At 40.2% G+C, this 15920-nt stretch overlaps 1 protein-coding gene and 1 pseudogene across 3 annotated transcripts in view; both read right to left on the bottom strand.

Annotated features, from left to right (window-relative positions):
* The window catches only part of Mib1 (mindbomb E3 ubiquitin protein ligase 1), a 97962-nt gene that overhangs the window by 43256 nt on the left and 38786 nt on the right, over positions 1–15920 (bottom strand). For all 3 annotated transcript variants that reach the window (XM_021150154.2, XM_021150153.2, XM_021150155.2), the window contains exons 9-10: positions 14218–14351; positions 9403–9510 (exon numbers count right to left, since the gene is read on the bottom strand). In XM_021150154.2, the coding sequence (XP_021005813.1) occupies positions 9403–9510; positions 14218–14351 (242 nt within the window). The remainder of the gene's footprint in view (positions 1–9402; positions 9511–14217; positions 14352–15920) is intronic.
* Positions 5876–9377, bottom strand: LOC110284422 (annotated as a pseudogene).

Raw genomic sequence — 15920 nt, 5'->3', positions numbered from 1 at the left:
ATACAGAGAAATCCTGTCTCAAAATAAAATAAAATAAAATAAAATTCCAAAATTGTGTAACTCTTTCAGAGGAATTAAACTATGCTTGCCATACTGTTTGTAACAGTCATAGTTCTAAAGAGATGAGATATTAACTTTTTTTTTACATAAAAGAAACTATAAAGGGGAAAGTGCTTCTACTATAATATAAAGGTAACGTACATTATGCATCACATATATTTACATATAATTAGCCTCATTTCCTTTGCAGAGATAGATATACATAGATAAGGGTACTATAACACTCCTACTATCTCCATGAGAATACTACACTCCAAGTGTCAACACCACTACACTTGAATGTAAGCCTATTCAAGTATTCCTCCAAAACAGAGACTCCCAATCTTTATATCAGTACCTAGCATACTCCCTCGATTTTACAACGGGTTTGAAAACTCCTTTGGTAGCCATCCATGACCACTTAAAACTACTACTCAAGGGTCACACAAGTCAATACCGTTTAATTAAATACTTCTAAAACGAATGAATAGGCACAAAACAGGCACTGAATTCAAGATAGGTTTGGGTTTTATTTTGTTTTGTAATATTTTCCGGTTATCTTTCAAACAGCTATCAAGGGTGATATTTATGTAGGAATTTGGTTCAGCTACATTTCTTGAAAAGGTAGGAAATTTACCTTGTGGATATTTCTAGCTGAATCAAATTAGGAGTTTTGCAGAGAACTGTGTACTGTGTCTTTTGTGTACTGTATGTGTATCACTTATCAATAAAAACCCTATGGTCTATAGGAATGGGCAGAACAGAAGCTGGGACATTCAGTAGGCAGAAAGGATTCTGCAATAGAGCCAAATGAGGAAGATTTGGGCCCCAGACATAGAAGACACTTGCATATAAACTAAGGAGCAAGTAAATAGCAGAACTTAGAATAGAATAGTGGGATTATTAAACTATAAACCAGCTGGGGAACATGCCTAGCTATATGACCTAGGTATTTATAAATATATTTGAGTCTCAGAGTCATTATTTTCAGGAGCTTGGAGCCAGGAAAAAGCTCCCTTCTACAAGAAGGTTTTGTTACATTTCAATACTGAGAAAGAAGGACTGGGAAGCAACCAGAAAAGGTTCCATTCTCACACTTCTGAACAGCATTGTACTCAAGTATCACAAGCATAATATGTACATGTGCACACACATCCTGAGACAGACAGAGACAGACAGACAGAAAGAAAAAGACAGACAACTGATCTTCCTAACCATCAATCTGTATTTTTTTTTCTTGTAATTTTTAAAAATATCTTTCTCTCCCTCTGTGTGTATGAGAAAGACAGAGATAGAGACAGTCAGAGAGAGAGAGAGACAGGAGAGGCAGGAAGAAAGAGTGTGTCAGCTTGTGGTTCTGTGCAAGTGTGGGTGCCCTGGAATGCCAAAGGCACGTTTCAGTCCCTGAGTTAGGGTTATGGTCTTGTGAGACAGTCAGTCACCATGGGTGCTGGACACTGAACTCAGATCCTGTACATGAGTAATACCCACTCTTTACCAGCGCCCCCTCACCACCCCCTCTATCTTTTAAGACTACCCATTTACCTTTCCATGTAAAAAGGGAACATCAATCCAATACAACCAACTACATAAAAATGGCAATTATTTATGAATATGAAATTATTACACTTATGGTTATTAGAAAACTATTAACTGAAGCCAGGCATGGTGCTACACACATATAATCCCAGCACTAAGGAGCCTGAGGCAGGAGGATCAAATTTCAAAGCTAGCCTATACTATATAATGAGGACAGCACAGAGTATACAGTGAGTTCTAGGACAGCCTGGGCTATACAGTGAGTGAGACTCTATCTTAAGACAGACAGGCAGGGAGGGAGGAGAGAGAATAATGAAGAGGAAGAAAAGAGCAAAACTAACAAACAAGAAAGCACTAACAGAAGCATGCTATGCAAGCCCTATCAAATTTGTCTATATAAAAACAAATATTAAAAAAAAATGTTTAAGCCCTGATACATGATATTAAAGGCAATAACTTTTTATAAAACTAAAGATTATAGAACACACATACACACATATAAAAGGACAATACAATTAAAAGTTTTCAGGTTTCTCTTCTAAATTGGAAAATCATAATACCTCAGCTTCAATTCTAAGTTTTACTACTTTCTTCTGAATTACTCTGAATAAACTGTAGCACAGCCTGTCTCTGCGCTAGTGCACACAGGGTCCTATGGAGACTAAACTAACGCTGCCCCTCCTCTCCTGCCCTCTCTCTCCTTTCAACCCTCTAAAACCTGTGCCACTGAAGTTGCCCCATCTTGCCCGACAAAGCTGCAGTCCATATGGTCAGCAAAAACAGTGCCCTGCAGGCCCGCATGCATCTACTTCCTCTCTGAGTCCTCTATGTGCTTTTCTTGAAATGATTTTCCAGACTGTCCCCTCATGTCTACCTGCCAGGACTGACTCATTCCCACAGCTCCCCCTTCACTGTAAGGCAGACTGACCCCACAGCCCTTCTCCTTCACTTCTGCCTTCACTTTACTGTGGCTGAAGAAGAAAGACACTGTGCTAGTTATCTTTTCCATTTCCTGAGTATTTGTGACTGTTACAGTTTGGAAACAATTTGTGAGCACAAAAGTTCGTGTGCTTGGTCCCCCACTGTAGAAGCACTTGGGAGAGGTGAATCTGTGAGTGGCCAAATGAAGGGTGATGAGAACAGGACTCACAGAAGTAGGTTATCTTCAGAGATAATCTGGGTGCTTACTGGGCAATAGGTATGTGGTTTCAAAATTGATCAGTATAAAGGAATCATTCTGTTAAACACCAGGAAGGACTCAAGTTTACAGCCATCAAAATGGCTTTAGATATTTGTTCCCAGGAATGACAATTGAAATTGCTATTAAAGATCCCCTCACTCTTAAAAACTGATTTTGAAACCACTTATTACCTATTGCCCAGTTTTATAGTTTTGTTTCCATGAATGAGATAACCAGAACTGGAAAAAGTAACATCCGTTTGAGATAGAGATAGGGATAGGGACAGGGACAGAGACAGAGACAGAGATAGAGAGATAGAACACCCAGACTGTCTTCTTCTGCCTGTCAGAAAATTTTAGTTAGAATAAATACAAGTGATACCAAAGTGTCATGATAAAATTGATGGTTTGTTTCTCTTTCTCCATATTACAGTCCCATAAAATATTATCACAGACAAGAAAACGGGAATTTTGTGTTTTCAAAGAATGAAAACAAGTTAATTTGCTATACTGCAATGCTAACAATGGGCATGGCTATAAAAGTACCACCTTTCAAGAAATTACAACTTTTATAATGGAACTTTTTACTCAGTATCATTGTAGACGCAAAAATATCATTTTAATTTTGGATTTATGGCTAAAGAAGGTAGCTCAATCAGTAAGTATTTGCCATACATACACATAGGAATATATGTATGTATACGAATGGGACTGGGGGAAAAGGAAAGAAAGAAGGTACGGAGGAAAGAAGGAAGGAGTGGAAGGGAAGAAGGAGGGGGGAGGGAAGGAGGGAAAGAGAAGAAAACTCAGGGTCTATGGTGAAGCCTCATGTTGCTCCTGGTGCTTAACCCTCAAGTCAAGAGTCCTCAAAACCCTTAGTAAAATCATAATTTCCTAATAACCTAAGAATGCTTGCGTTCTATCTAAAAACAAAGCACATTCATCTAAACTTCCATATCTTAATACTTTATCAGTAAAGGAAATAAAATCCCAAATCCCTGAAGAGGCCTCAAATTTGCTCCCACAGGCCCTGATGCTCTAAACTGTACATAAGGTGGACACTGTACTTAGTAAGCTGACAAAGCTAACTTTCCGATACAGTTTTCTGAGCTTTCCCTAAGTCAGAGAAACAGGAAGGAAATTTGATGCACAGTCTATCCCCAGTCAAAAACCTGCTAATGTTAACTCTTATGTGGGGAAAAAAAAAAAATCAATGCATTTTTTGTCTATCTTGAACTATGAGTTGTATTTATATTTTAATTAAATTTTTAAATAGTTTTTCTTTCAACATTTGTGAAACTGGGTTTTTGTAGTGTCATGTCTGGGTTCTGAGTAACAAGCATCCTTTTATTTGCTAATTCCATTACAAAAACTAATTACATCAGCAAATATACAACTTTTCTTGAATTGATTCCAAAGGCAATCATGATCCGATGTTAGGTAAAACCATATCCAGCATCAGTGGCAAATGTTTAATATTATGTTTTTACCATCTTAAACTTCTCAACAATTTAATGAAGAAAAATAGGGTAAAATACTATGTTTATCTTCAAGATTGTAAACATCTATTTGGGTTTTGAAAAAAAACTAAACTCGCCGGATGTGGTGGCGCATGCCTTTAATCCCAGCACTCGGGAGGCAGAGGCAGGCGGATTTCTGAGTTCGAGGCCAGCCTGGTCTACAAAGTGAGTTCCAGGACAGCCAGGGCTATACAGAGAAACCTTGTCTCGANAAACCAAAAAAAAAAAAAAAGAAAACCTAAACTCTCCCAACTAAATCAACAGTCTAACAAGGATCAGAAAAGACAAGGAGACTCCACTCAATGTTCCAACAAAGTACAGATGGGAAAAATTTAACTGGGTACAACTAACACAATGCCTATGTGACCAGGAACCATGTCACAGCCACTTCACTTCACGATGTGCTAACATTGTTTCTCTCTACATTGATTGGTACAGCCTGATTAAGGCTTACATCTTACCCTTCCTTCTCAGAGATCCCAAGAATCTGTTGTTAAATGACATAGGAATATTGCTTTTCATACTCCTTCTACAAGTGATACAAATCTGCAGTAGCAGAAAGCATATTGGATGGAAATCTAAAGAAGTATTACAGCACAAGTCCCAGTCAGGGTCTCACGTTCTAGTTAACTAACAGTTTCCAAACCAAAGGATGTTTAGAAGCATCTGACCAACAGCACATGTTGACACATCTGACAACAGTCTTACATGTTTACAGTATTAACTGGCCACTTATTTTATATTAATTCAATTAAGCAGGGGAAAGTTACTGATGAAAGCAAAGTCAATGACATTGAGTCAACTACACCCTATTCTGTAGGCCATCTCCTGAGGACAAGAAGAACACTCTCTGTGTACTCCTGACTGTCCTGGAACTTACTCTATAGACTACGCTGATCTCCAACTCACAGAGATCCACCTGAGTCTGCCTCCCAAGTGCTGGGATCAAAGGCATGTGCCATCACTGCCCATCAATAAAATAACTTTTAACCCACATCTAAGTTCCTAAGTTCTGTCAGGAAAAATCCAACTTCTATACTACTGCAAATGAAAAATCATATTATATATCTCATTCATAATAAAACATCATAGTAAAAATAACTGCTATGTAGTTGGAGTCTTCCTCAATGTTAATTTGAAGTTTAAGCATCTGGGTCTGGAAAGATGGCTTAGTAGTTAAGAGCATGAACTACTTTGCAAAAGGACTCATATGCAGTTCCCAGTACCTGCATCACAACCACACACAACTCCAGCTCAAAGGGATCTGATGCCACTTTCTGGTCTCCAAAGACTCCTGTATGCACATGTACACACACACACACACACACACACACACACCTGCACCAGCAAATGTATACTGATAGACATATAAGCACAAACAGGCATTCTCTTTACTCCTGCCAAAAAAAAAAGGGTGGGGGGGGGAGGAAAGATTACAAATTAAAAATCATTCAAACTCTCTCCATGGGCAACAGAAAATTCCAACATCAACAATGAACATTTTAATGGTGAAACACCATAAGCTCTTTAGGTGTCCAGTAAAGTACAAACAATTAAAGGAAAAAAAGTAACATAAGATCAGGAAGACCTTTTTAAAAGGATATATATAAAATAAAAATAAACTTAAAAAGAGGAAGAGCTAGAGAGATATTCTGGTAACTCAAGCATTTTAATGCTCCACAGGAGAGTTTAGAGGGCAAAACTACTACTCCATTGGTCTAAACTAGAATAAATACAATCCTGATATCTTTTTTGGTTTTTTTGGTAATGTTACAGTTAACACACTAAGCTAATGTTTCTACCTCATACATAGAACAGATGTCCCAGCCGAAATGCCAACATCAGTATTTATTGCCCTTTTTTTTTTTTACAGAACAAATTCATTTTTATTTTTTAAAATATCAGGAACTTTGAAAACTTGAAAATTCAGCTGTACCAAGAACAAAATGCAGTAAACATATGTGAGAACTGTATTCAGCTCTGGAGAAACGTGCCCTCCAGGCCCGGGCCTCAGCTCTGGAGAAACGTGCCCTCCAGGCCCGGGCCTCAGCTCTGGAGAAACGTGCCCTCCAGGCCCGGGCCTCAGCTCTGGAGAAACGTGCCCTCCAGGCCCGGGCCTCAGCTCTGGAGAAACGTGTCCTCCAGGCCGGGCTTCACTCCTCTCTGCAGAGCAGGACAGGCATGCTGACCCTCAGCACAGGGATTTGGTTTCTGCTTCCTTATTTTCTGTCCTAAGTGCTATAGTTTTAAACTAACTGCTAAGTTCCTACCCTGGATCACCTGTACGCTAGCACACTGAAAAGTCAGTGAAGACAAAGTCGGCAAATCTGAAGGCAGAGCAAAATCTGTGAGTGAATTTAGATCCCAAGAGCACACAGCACTGTACAACTGGCAAATAGCCAGTCACACTAGGGACGCGTTGAAAACAAACAAATAAAAAGGCCGATAAAAGCAAAGTATAGATCAAGTGCAGCAACTTGCCCTGCTCCAGAACAACCTGTCTGAGCCATGAGTAACTGGTCCTCAGGCCCTCTGTCCTCCACTATTAAAAGAAAAGTCCCTCTATCTTGGAGCAAGCCACAAGAAGGCACCAAGATCCTCTCATCCCATTCCCCTAAGTGACCCTAAGGCCTATGCTTTCAAGATGGTTTCAATCTCAGACCCGCGGTAACATGGCAAACGCCTGAGGGTGATCTAGCCCTGTCTGCATTAGCAAGGTACTGCCTAGTCTCTGCTTCTCCCATATCTTCTTGGTCTGGCTTATCAAGCAAGCCTCTAGCTGTGTGACGCGAAGTATATATTCTCCCGTCACTAGCTCTGTGCATTAAGATTTAAGCACAAACCCAGTTCCCAACCTATGTTACAGTCCCCACCTGGACAGCTGGGGTTACAGTACTCACTGCTCCCTTCTACCCTTCCCATCTCTGCCTGTGACGAACACTGGAAAGCACCACAAGCTGACAGACCAGCTTGGACAGGGAACCCTGGGATAGTAGCTTTCTTTCCTGGTTTGTGTACTAGGATATGTGGCCCGGCAGTGATTCCTCATCCCTAACCTTATCAGAAACACCTGGGTCTACACCTAGAGCAGTTCTCTTCTCACTCACACCTTCTCTAAAACACCTGCAGTGATGAGACATCAGATTTGCTCTTATCATAAAACAAAACAAAACAAACAAAAACCCAAGAAAAACAAACAGTAGAAAGCATCACAAAGTGGTTCCCATATAATCCACAACACCGCTTCTCTATGTGTACAACAGAACGGCAGGGACAGCTGAGTCATAGCACACACCCTCCTCGGAATGTCCTGTCATTTCCCTCTCAGAGACTGTTCAGTTCCATCAGTTGGCAGTGTTTAAAAGGAAACTAGAGAGAGTAAAGAGGAGGAGAAGCCAACACCATCCTCCTAGCACCCTCCCCTGGGAAACAGTGCATGCTTCTGCATACCGACATACAGGCCTGGACANCGGGGACTGTGGGATCAGCATTGAGCAGCACACAAANGTCAAAATATATTATCACAATTTCACATGGAACCCTAGCTGAGACCACCTTCCCACAGAATGACCTATGAGAGCTCATTTTCATTTGTCTTGGGTACTTCTGAGACTTGACTTTCAGGTTCAGGTTTAGCGTCTCCTTCACTCNCTGCCTGGGTTTCAGACCCTGGCTCTGTCTGCCCGAGCTCCTTGATACTCTCTGGTGCCACCTGGTTCCCTTCTGGGGGATCACTTTGATTCAACTTGCTATCAGGTTCCAATTTTGCTTCTTTGCCATTTCCCAGCTTTGGGTGAGGCTGTGAGTCTTTTGCACTCTTCACCACTTCTTGGAGGTTGTATTTTCTGAACAGCACATAATCTTTCACAACACTCAGGCAACACACAGCTTTGATGATTTCCACCACCACCGTGTACTCTCGATTAGTGAGATCCACTTTGTTTTCTGTATTGAGGCTGCCCACTATTCCTGCCAACTCTTTAATAACTTCTCTACTCATATGGCTATTATTTCGAGATTTGTAAACATTCTGAAATGTCCCTTGGTTTGGGGCTTTAAACCAAGGTTCCAGAAATGTTTCTGCATATTTTTTCATATCTTCTAAAAAAGCTTTACATGAGCCTGAGATGGGCAGCATTCGTAGAATAACCCTTGTCTTCTTTTTCTTGGTTTTGTACATAACCTGGAGAATATGATGCACTAATTTCTCAGGTTCTATCCCAAGCATCCTGATGAAGACTACATTATTCGCTCCACTCTCCACTGACTGGAATCTTCTCAGCCTCTTCTCTGTAGAAGCCTTAATGTCACCAACTTCTTTTTTCAAGGCAGCCTCTGCATCATCGTCTTCTGCCTCACTTCCAGAGGGCTGCTGGTCCTTGTCTATAAACTTTTCCGGCCCGTACATGTCGTCGCCGTACTCGTTGAGCAGGCTGTAGGCCTCCTCTACACACTCGTTCATGTTGCAGGTGATGAGGATGCCCTGCAGGCCGGGCTCCAGCTGCTGCGGGCCGCCTGGGTCACCGCTTCGGGCCTGCTTGGCCTGCAGGAACTGGGATTTGCCTTTGTGCTTTCCGCCGACCTGCTGAGGGGACTGCTGGGCAGTAGTCGCCATGCTACCTACAATCCACGTTTCTTGGCGTCTTCGTCTGCTATTGCCCTTTTATAATACACACAAAGTTAAGCATGTGCACATGCAGGGATAAAGACCCACTATAAAAGTTAAAAAATAATAATAAACAGGCTAAGCAAATGATAAATGAACTTGTAAGAAAAAAAAAAAACCTCTGAGTGTTAGATAAGAAAGATGTTGATCCCAAGTGTATACATCCCCTTATACGTGTCTAGTAGGGATCATGGGTGAGCACAGTAGGGCTCCCAATAGCATTTCTACCCTAACAGAAGGAGGCTACGTCTGAAATATTGAGGAATCATTAAAAAGAGAGAAAAGGAGTGATGGGAAGAGAAAGATAGAAGAAAGCTCTAAACTATCTTTTCTTAATTTTTCATTTTAATTTGGACAACATAGGGTGAATATTAAATTTCAAGAATGAGATTCCATCTTATATAGAACTATTTCTAGAAAAAGTTGACTCGGTCTTGTTTTCAAGCTTAGTTTATATACCTCTGCTTCAACATCAACATTTTGCTTCAAAAGTAATTTCAAAATATCAACATGTCCGTTTTGACTAGCAGCTTGCATTGCTGTGTGGCCAGCACACTGTCCGTTTACCTAAAAAAAGAAAGAAGAAAATATTAACAAACATCACAAATCAGAAATAGCCAATAAATACGAACTTTTTAAATCTTGTACAGTTAATGATTCTTTGAGAGCAATCTAACATTACAAATATCACAACAAAGATCATCAAAATTATTTTAAAAAAATAATGAGAGACCAAAGCCGTAGCTATTACTTTGCTGTAGAAGGAATCTGTCCTAGTGCATAGATTGTTGGTTATGCCATATTTGCATTTTTGTCTCAAGAGCTTTTAAATTTGCTTTACTTTTCCTTGATCCAGTATTTATGTGTAAATTGTTGATTTCCACAAACATCATATAATTTCCAAACCTAATTTCTACTGTACCGGTATAGGCACAACACTGCTAAAACACTAATTTGCCTGGTGTAATAGTAGCAAGACAGTGACGTCAGTAACTTTTCTGATTAGATATGAGTCCTGCTATACAGGAAGGATTTCATGACTGGTACTGTAAAAAAAAAAAAGTCTGTGCCTGGATCCTAGGCATGTTATTGTTTTATTCACAAGTCATGCTGTGAAACTCTGCTTAATGCTTTCCTACCAATAGATTTATTGTTTCATTGGATGACAGTTAATATAAAGATTCACAATTGGCCCAAGTACTGGCTATATTCTCACCTGTGGGTGAGTCATCTATACCAACCTCCCTCAATCCAAGACTCATCATGAAAGAGATGGAAACAAAGTCACAGCCAAAGAATGGAAGAGTGTCATGAAATGCTGACGTCTGGACAGTACACAGCTGTCGCACATATCAAACTGCTGCACTCTAGTCACTCAGTACAGATCTAGTCCTTAGCATTCCAGCATGGAGCCGGGCAGTGGTGGAGCAAACCTTTACTCCAAGTACTCAGGAGGTAGAGGCAGGCAGATCCCTGTGATCTGAGGCCAGCCTGATCTACAGACAGAGTTCCAGGACAGCCAGGGACCCTAGCTCAAGAAAAAAAAAAACAAAAAAAACAAGATTCCAGCATGGGTGGGGAGGAGCCCCTAAGACCCCACTCCTAGAGGAACTGATAGCTGCTGAGGGAGAAAAGACCACTGTCCTTCAGAAACATGGCTACTGGCCCCACACTCATGCCATGCATATACTGGGCAGTACTGCTTGGCCTCTCTTTTTTAAAAAAGGCATGAGATGAGCTGGGAAAAACTGAGGGCAGTAGGAGGAGTTGAAGGAGAGTAGTGATCAAACTATACTGCACACTGGTTTAAAGTTTCTACAAGTAAATAAAAATGCTATCAAAAAAGACCGCAAGGCTGAGGATACAGTTTAGTGCTACAGCACTTGCCTCGGATGTGCAAAGCCCTATATCCCAAATCCACACAATTATGAACAAAGAGTACAGATAAACAACTATGTTAGTTATGACTTTTTCCAGCTTCTGGCTATTATAAATAAGGCTGCTATGAACATAATAGAGCATGTGTCTGTCCTTATTACATGTTGGAGCATCTTCTGAGTAATAAGTGGATATTAAGCCAAAAGCTCAGAATACCCAAGATACAATTCACAAAACACATGATACTCAACAAGAAGGAAGACCAAAGTGTGAATACTTTGATCCTTCTTAGAAGGGGAAACAAAATACCCATGGAAGGAGTTACAGAGGCAAAGTGTGAAGCAGGGACTGAAGGAATGACCATCCAGAGACTGCTCCACTTGGTGATCCATCCCATAAACAACCACCAAACCAAGACACTATTGTGGTTACCAACAAGAGCTTGCTGACAGGAGTCTTATATAGATAGCTGTCTCCTGAGAAGCTCTGACAGTGCCTGACTAATACAGAAGTGGATACTCACAGTCATCCATTAGATGGAACATAGGGTGAAGGAGCTAGAGAAAGTACCCAAGGAGCTGAAGAGGTCTGAAGCCCCTTAGGAGGAACATTAATATGAACTAACCAGTACCCACAGAGCTTCCTGGGACTAAACCACCAACCAAAGAAAGCACATGGTGGGACTCATGGTTCTATCTGCATATGTAGCAGAGGATGGCCTGGTCTGTCAATGGGAGGAGAGGCCCTTGGTCCTATGAAGGTTCTATGCCCCAGTATAGGGAAATGCCAGGGCCAGGAAACAGGAGTGGGTGGGCTGGTGAGCAGGGGGAGGGGGGAAGGAATAGGGTGTTTTCAGAGGGGCAACTAGGAAAAGGGATAACATTTGAAATGTAAATAAACTATCTAATAAAAATACAAACTGAAAAAAAAAAAGATTTTTTTCTTGTGACAAATACTTGAGAATAACAACTGGAAGGAATGATTCTTTTAATACACATTTTTGGAAGGTTTTATGCCTTAGACCATCATGGAGGTCAGAACAGCGCACCTCATAATAGCCCAGGGAGGGAGGATATGCCTGTACTGGGCTAGCCTCCCCCTTTTCTTTTACTTGTACTCCCAGTCTATTGGCTTGAATTGCACACATTCAAAGATATCCTTCAACTCTCCACCCACTACCTGGAATTTTTCTGGAAATATTCTCCTCCTCCACACACACACTTATTTTACCAATGTCCTAGATGCCTCTCAATTCAATTAAGTCGATAATCCACATTAACCATCACACCAATTATCTTTGTGCTCCAAGGAATACAAAACACAATGAAATCCAACATCTATAGAGGGCACAGGATCCTGAAGATCAGAGTGTGTGCTGAAGCAGGTAAGCATATGCAAGGCCAGGGTCTCAAGACCAGAACTCACAGATCAGAGCAGAAATAAATGAAGCAGAAAACTGAAAATAAAATCAAGTAAACAGAGTGTGCTTTGACAAAATAAAATAAAATAAAATAGACCAATCCTTAGCGTGACTAAAGGAAAGGAGGAAAACTGAAAACTGGAGATGAAAAGCAAATATTAGAGCCAACAGCCTGGAGAGCACCAAAGGAGCCCTGAGCGGCCAGGGATCCTCAACAAATTAATGATAGATACATAGGACATATGCATCCATCCTATCCTCTCTCTCAACACTGAATCTTCACAAAACAGAAAGCCTGGACGGAAAGTAACATGTAAGGGAGTCAGTAGCAATGTCCCAGACTTGCTTCATTCAACTGCACCTCTCAAGGAAGAATGAACACCAATTCTCTTCAATTATTATTCCAAACTCTATCAGGTAAACATTATTATATAAAAACCAGACAAGGACACACACAAAACAAAACTATAGGAAAATATCCCTTTTAAAAAGATCATTTATAGCCGGGCATGGTGGCGCACACCTTTGATCCCAGCACTCGGGAGGCAGAGGCAGGGGGATTTCTGAGTTCGAGGCCAGCCTGGTCTACAGAGTGAGTTCCAGGACAGCCAGGGCTACACAGAGAAACCCTGTCTCGACCCCCCCCCCAAAAAAAGAAAAAATCATTCATTACAATCAGTGTAGTTCAGGCAAAGAAATGGAAAATTACATCGAGATTCAACCAAGAAATTTCATGAGCATCTCAATAAATGCTAAAAAAAAGAGTACTTGATAAAATCCAACATTTCTTTATGATGAAAATTGAACAAATTAATATTGATGGAATATATTTCGATATAAGTCATATACAGTAAACAGCACCTAACAGGCTAAATGAGATAACGTTTTCAGATTTGAAGCAAGGCTAAGATGGTCACTATTACTATCTATTTATTCCACCTGGTAGTCACAGAGCACACAATCAAAGGAAAACAAACATACAACCACCACCACAACAAAGGTCATCTAACCTGGGAAGAGGAAATCAAGCTGTCATTGTCTGTAGGGAACATGATTTCTACACAGAAAATCAGAAAGTCAGACACTATGGAAGATGTCCATTATCCAACATCTTACAGGCTGGGGCAGGAGACCATCCAGGGCTATACAACAAGATCCTGTTTGAAAAACCCAAAGGAGGGAAAAGGAAAGGAACTTAAGTACAGAAGGAAAAAAGGGGAAAGACAGACAGATGGATGGCAAGTGTAAAGAATCCACCAAAAAAAACTACTTGAATTAATCAACAAACTGCAAACACGCTAGCAGAACCGGCAGACCTCACCAGCAAGCCATCTAAACAGAAAGCTTGTCAAGCCTAGTTACAACGGGGACCCAAAAAGTAACAAGGAATAAATTTGACCAAAGAGGTCACAGATTTCTATGATGGAATTCTAAACTACTGAGGAAAGAAACTGAAGAGGACACATAAATACAGGAAGACACACAAACATCATGAATGTCAACAGTCAAAGAGCCAAAGCAGCCTACAATGCATCCCAGTGACAACTAAATACTAAAAAACTTAAAAACTAAAAAAGAGAAAAAAAAAAAACCTAAATGCCCTATGAAAACACACACACACACAAGATCAGGAAGAACAGAGCAAAGACTACTACACTACTCTGACTTCAAAATATATTCAAAACTACAATAAGTAAACCAGCCAGGCACTTACACATAACAGATACGAATAACAACCAACCCCTGTATCAGTACGCAGCAGCTGATTTGTGCACTGGAAGGAGAACGCACTGGAGAAAAGGTGGTAGTTTCAGTATCTAGTACTAAAAACACTATCTACACGAAAAATGAAAATAGGTTCATGTTTCCTATCAACTGCAAGAGCCAATTCCAGATGGCTAAAAGACGTCAGCCTTTATTAAATCATTAAACTACAACTTTTGCAAATGCCTCAAAGTTGTTTTTGAAATGCTCACATCCACATCTGGTCTTTTCAGCAAATCTTCCACTTTAGCCACGTCTCCATTGGCAGCAGCCTTAACCAGCTCTTCATTGAGGTCACCAGATTCTTGAGTTTCAAATAATTTCTTCAGAAGCTGGGAGAGTCTTTCTGCAAGGCACAAAACAAGGTGTTAAAGGAACAGATGTTCTCCATGTTCCTAAACACTTTCTCTGTTTTACTATTTCTAAATTAATGCTATTTCTACTGTGTACAGACAGCTACCTGTGCAAGTAATAAGCGTTAATTCCAAGCTCCATTAAATTCAACCCCATAAATATTTTAAGAGTCTTCAAATCGTGTATTTCAACTTGTAAATACAGAAAAAGTAAAGCATTACAGATTAAAATAATTTCAGATTTAGTCATACTAAAGATACTATAAACACACTAGCATGGCAATCCCACAATGATAGGAATGCCTTTTAGAGCTTAATTCTTCACTACAGACAACAGAACATCCCACTCTGTAGTAAACTCAACAGAGCAGCAATTATAACTCAGAAATGATGTCCTCTAGAATATCAGGAAAAACATTTTGGGAGGAAATCAACTTTCTGCTGACTATGAATGCAGACGTGATAAGAGCATGCTCTGTTAAGTGCTACTTGACTGTTTTTCCAAAATAGTAAAACAGAAGATATCAAGCTCCAGTCTTTTCATTCTACTCAAAAGCAAAGTAATCACAAAGTGGGGTAAAAGAAAAATCAAAATGCCTACCAAGCCCAATTATTTGAGAGTAGGTATAATTACTCTTCACTTTTTAGTTTGTATGTAGCCAAGCTAACATGATGCTTCTAGCTCAAAATAGAAATCAACACAGCTTAAGTTATCAGGATACTAGCAATCTGCAACAGGAACTCAAAAGAGAGAAAAGTAAAAATAAAATTACAAAATAAAATCTGAAATCATCGTTTCTTTTTGGATACAGGATTTCAAGACACCCAGGTTAGCCTCAAACTCAGATCCCTCTTGCCTCTACTTATCAAATATAACCACCACATCTACTAACCCAGTGGTTTGGTTTGTTTGTTTATTCGTATGTTCCATTTACTACTATGGTCCTCTCTCTTCTATTACATGGCAAAAGTGCACATACAGTCACTTAGAAAATGATGCAGAATAAACTAGACTGTGCACACAAAGCTAGAGCATATGAAGGAAGGACATTAGAAACAAGTTTAGCCAAGCACTCAGCAAATTCACATTTTAGCACGTATGGTGGTTTGAATATGCTTGGCCCAGAAAGTGGTACTATTAGGTGGTGTAGCCTTGTTAGAATAGGTGTGGCCCTGTTGGAGGAAGCATGTCACTATGTAGGCTCTGAGGTCCTACATTCAAACTCCACCCAATGTGGAAGAGAGCTTTTTCCTAGTTTCCTTTGGATCAAGATGCAGAACTCTCAGCTCCTTCTCCAGTACCATGTCTGCCTGGAAGTTGCCTTTCTTCCTGCCATGATAATGGACTGAACCTGTGAACCTGTAAAGCAGCCCAAATTAAGTGTTAACCTTTATAAAAGTAGCCTTGGTTATGGCAACTTCTCACAGCAATGGAAATCCTAACTAAGACACCATGGGTTCTAATGTTACTGTAACTGATGGGAAAATATACAGGAAGAAACACATCTTCTAGCAATAATGTTGGAAATAAAAAGTAAGCTAGGAGAGGATATTTTTTTTAA

Source organism: Mus caroli, chromosome 18 (genome assembly GCF_900094665.2).
Source record: "Mus caroli chromosome 18, CAROLI_EIJ_v1.1, whole genome shotgun sequence".
Taxonomy (NCBI): Eukaryota; Metazoa; Chordata; class Mammalia; order Rodentia; family Muridae; genus Mus; species Mus caroli.
This window is presented reverse-complemented; position numbering and strand designations above follow the sequence as displayed.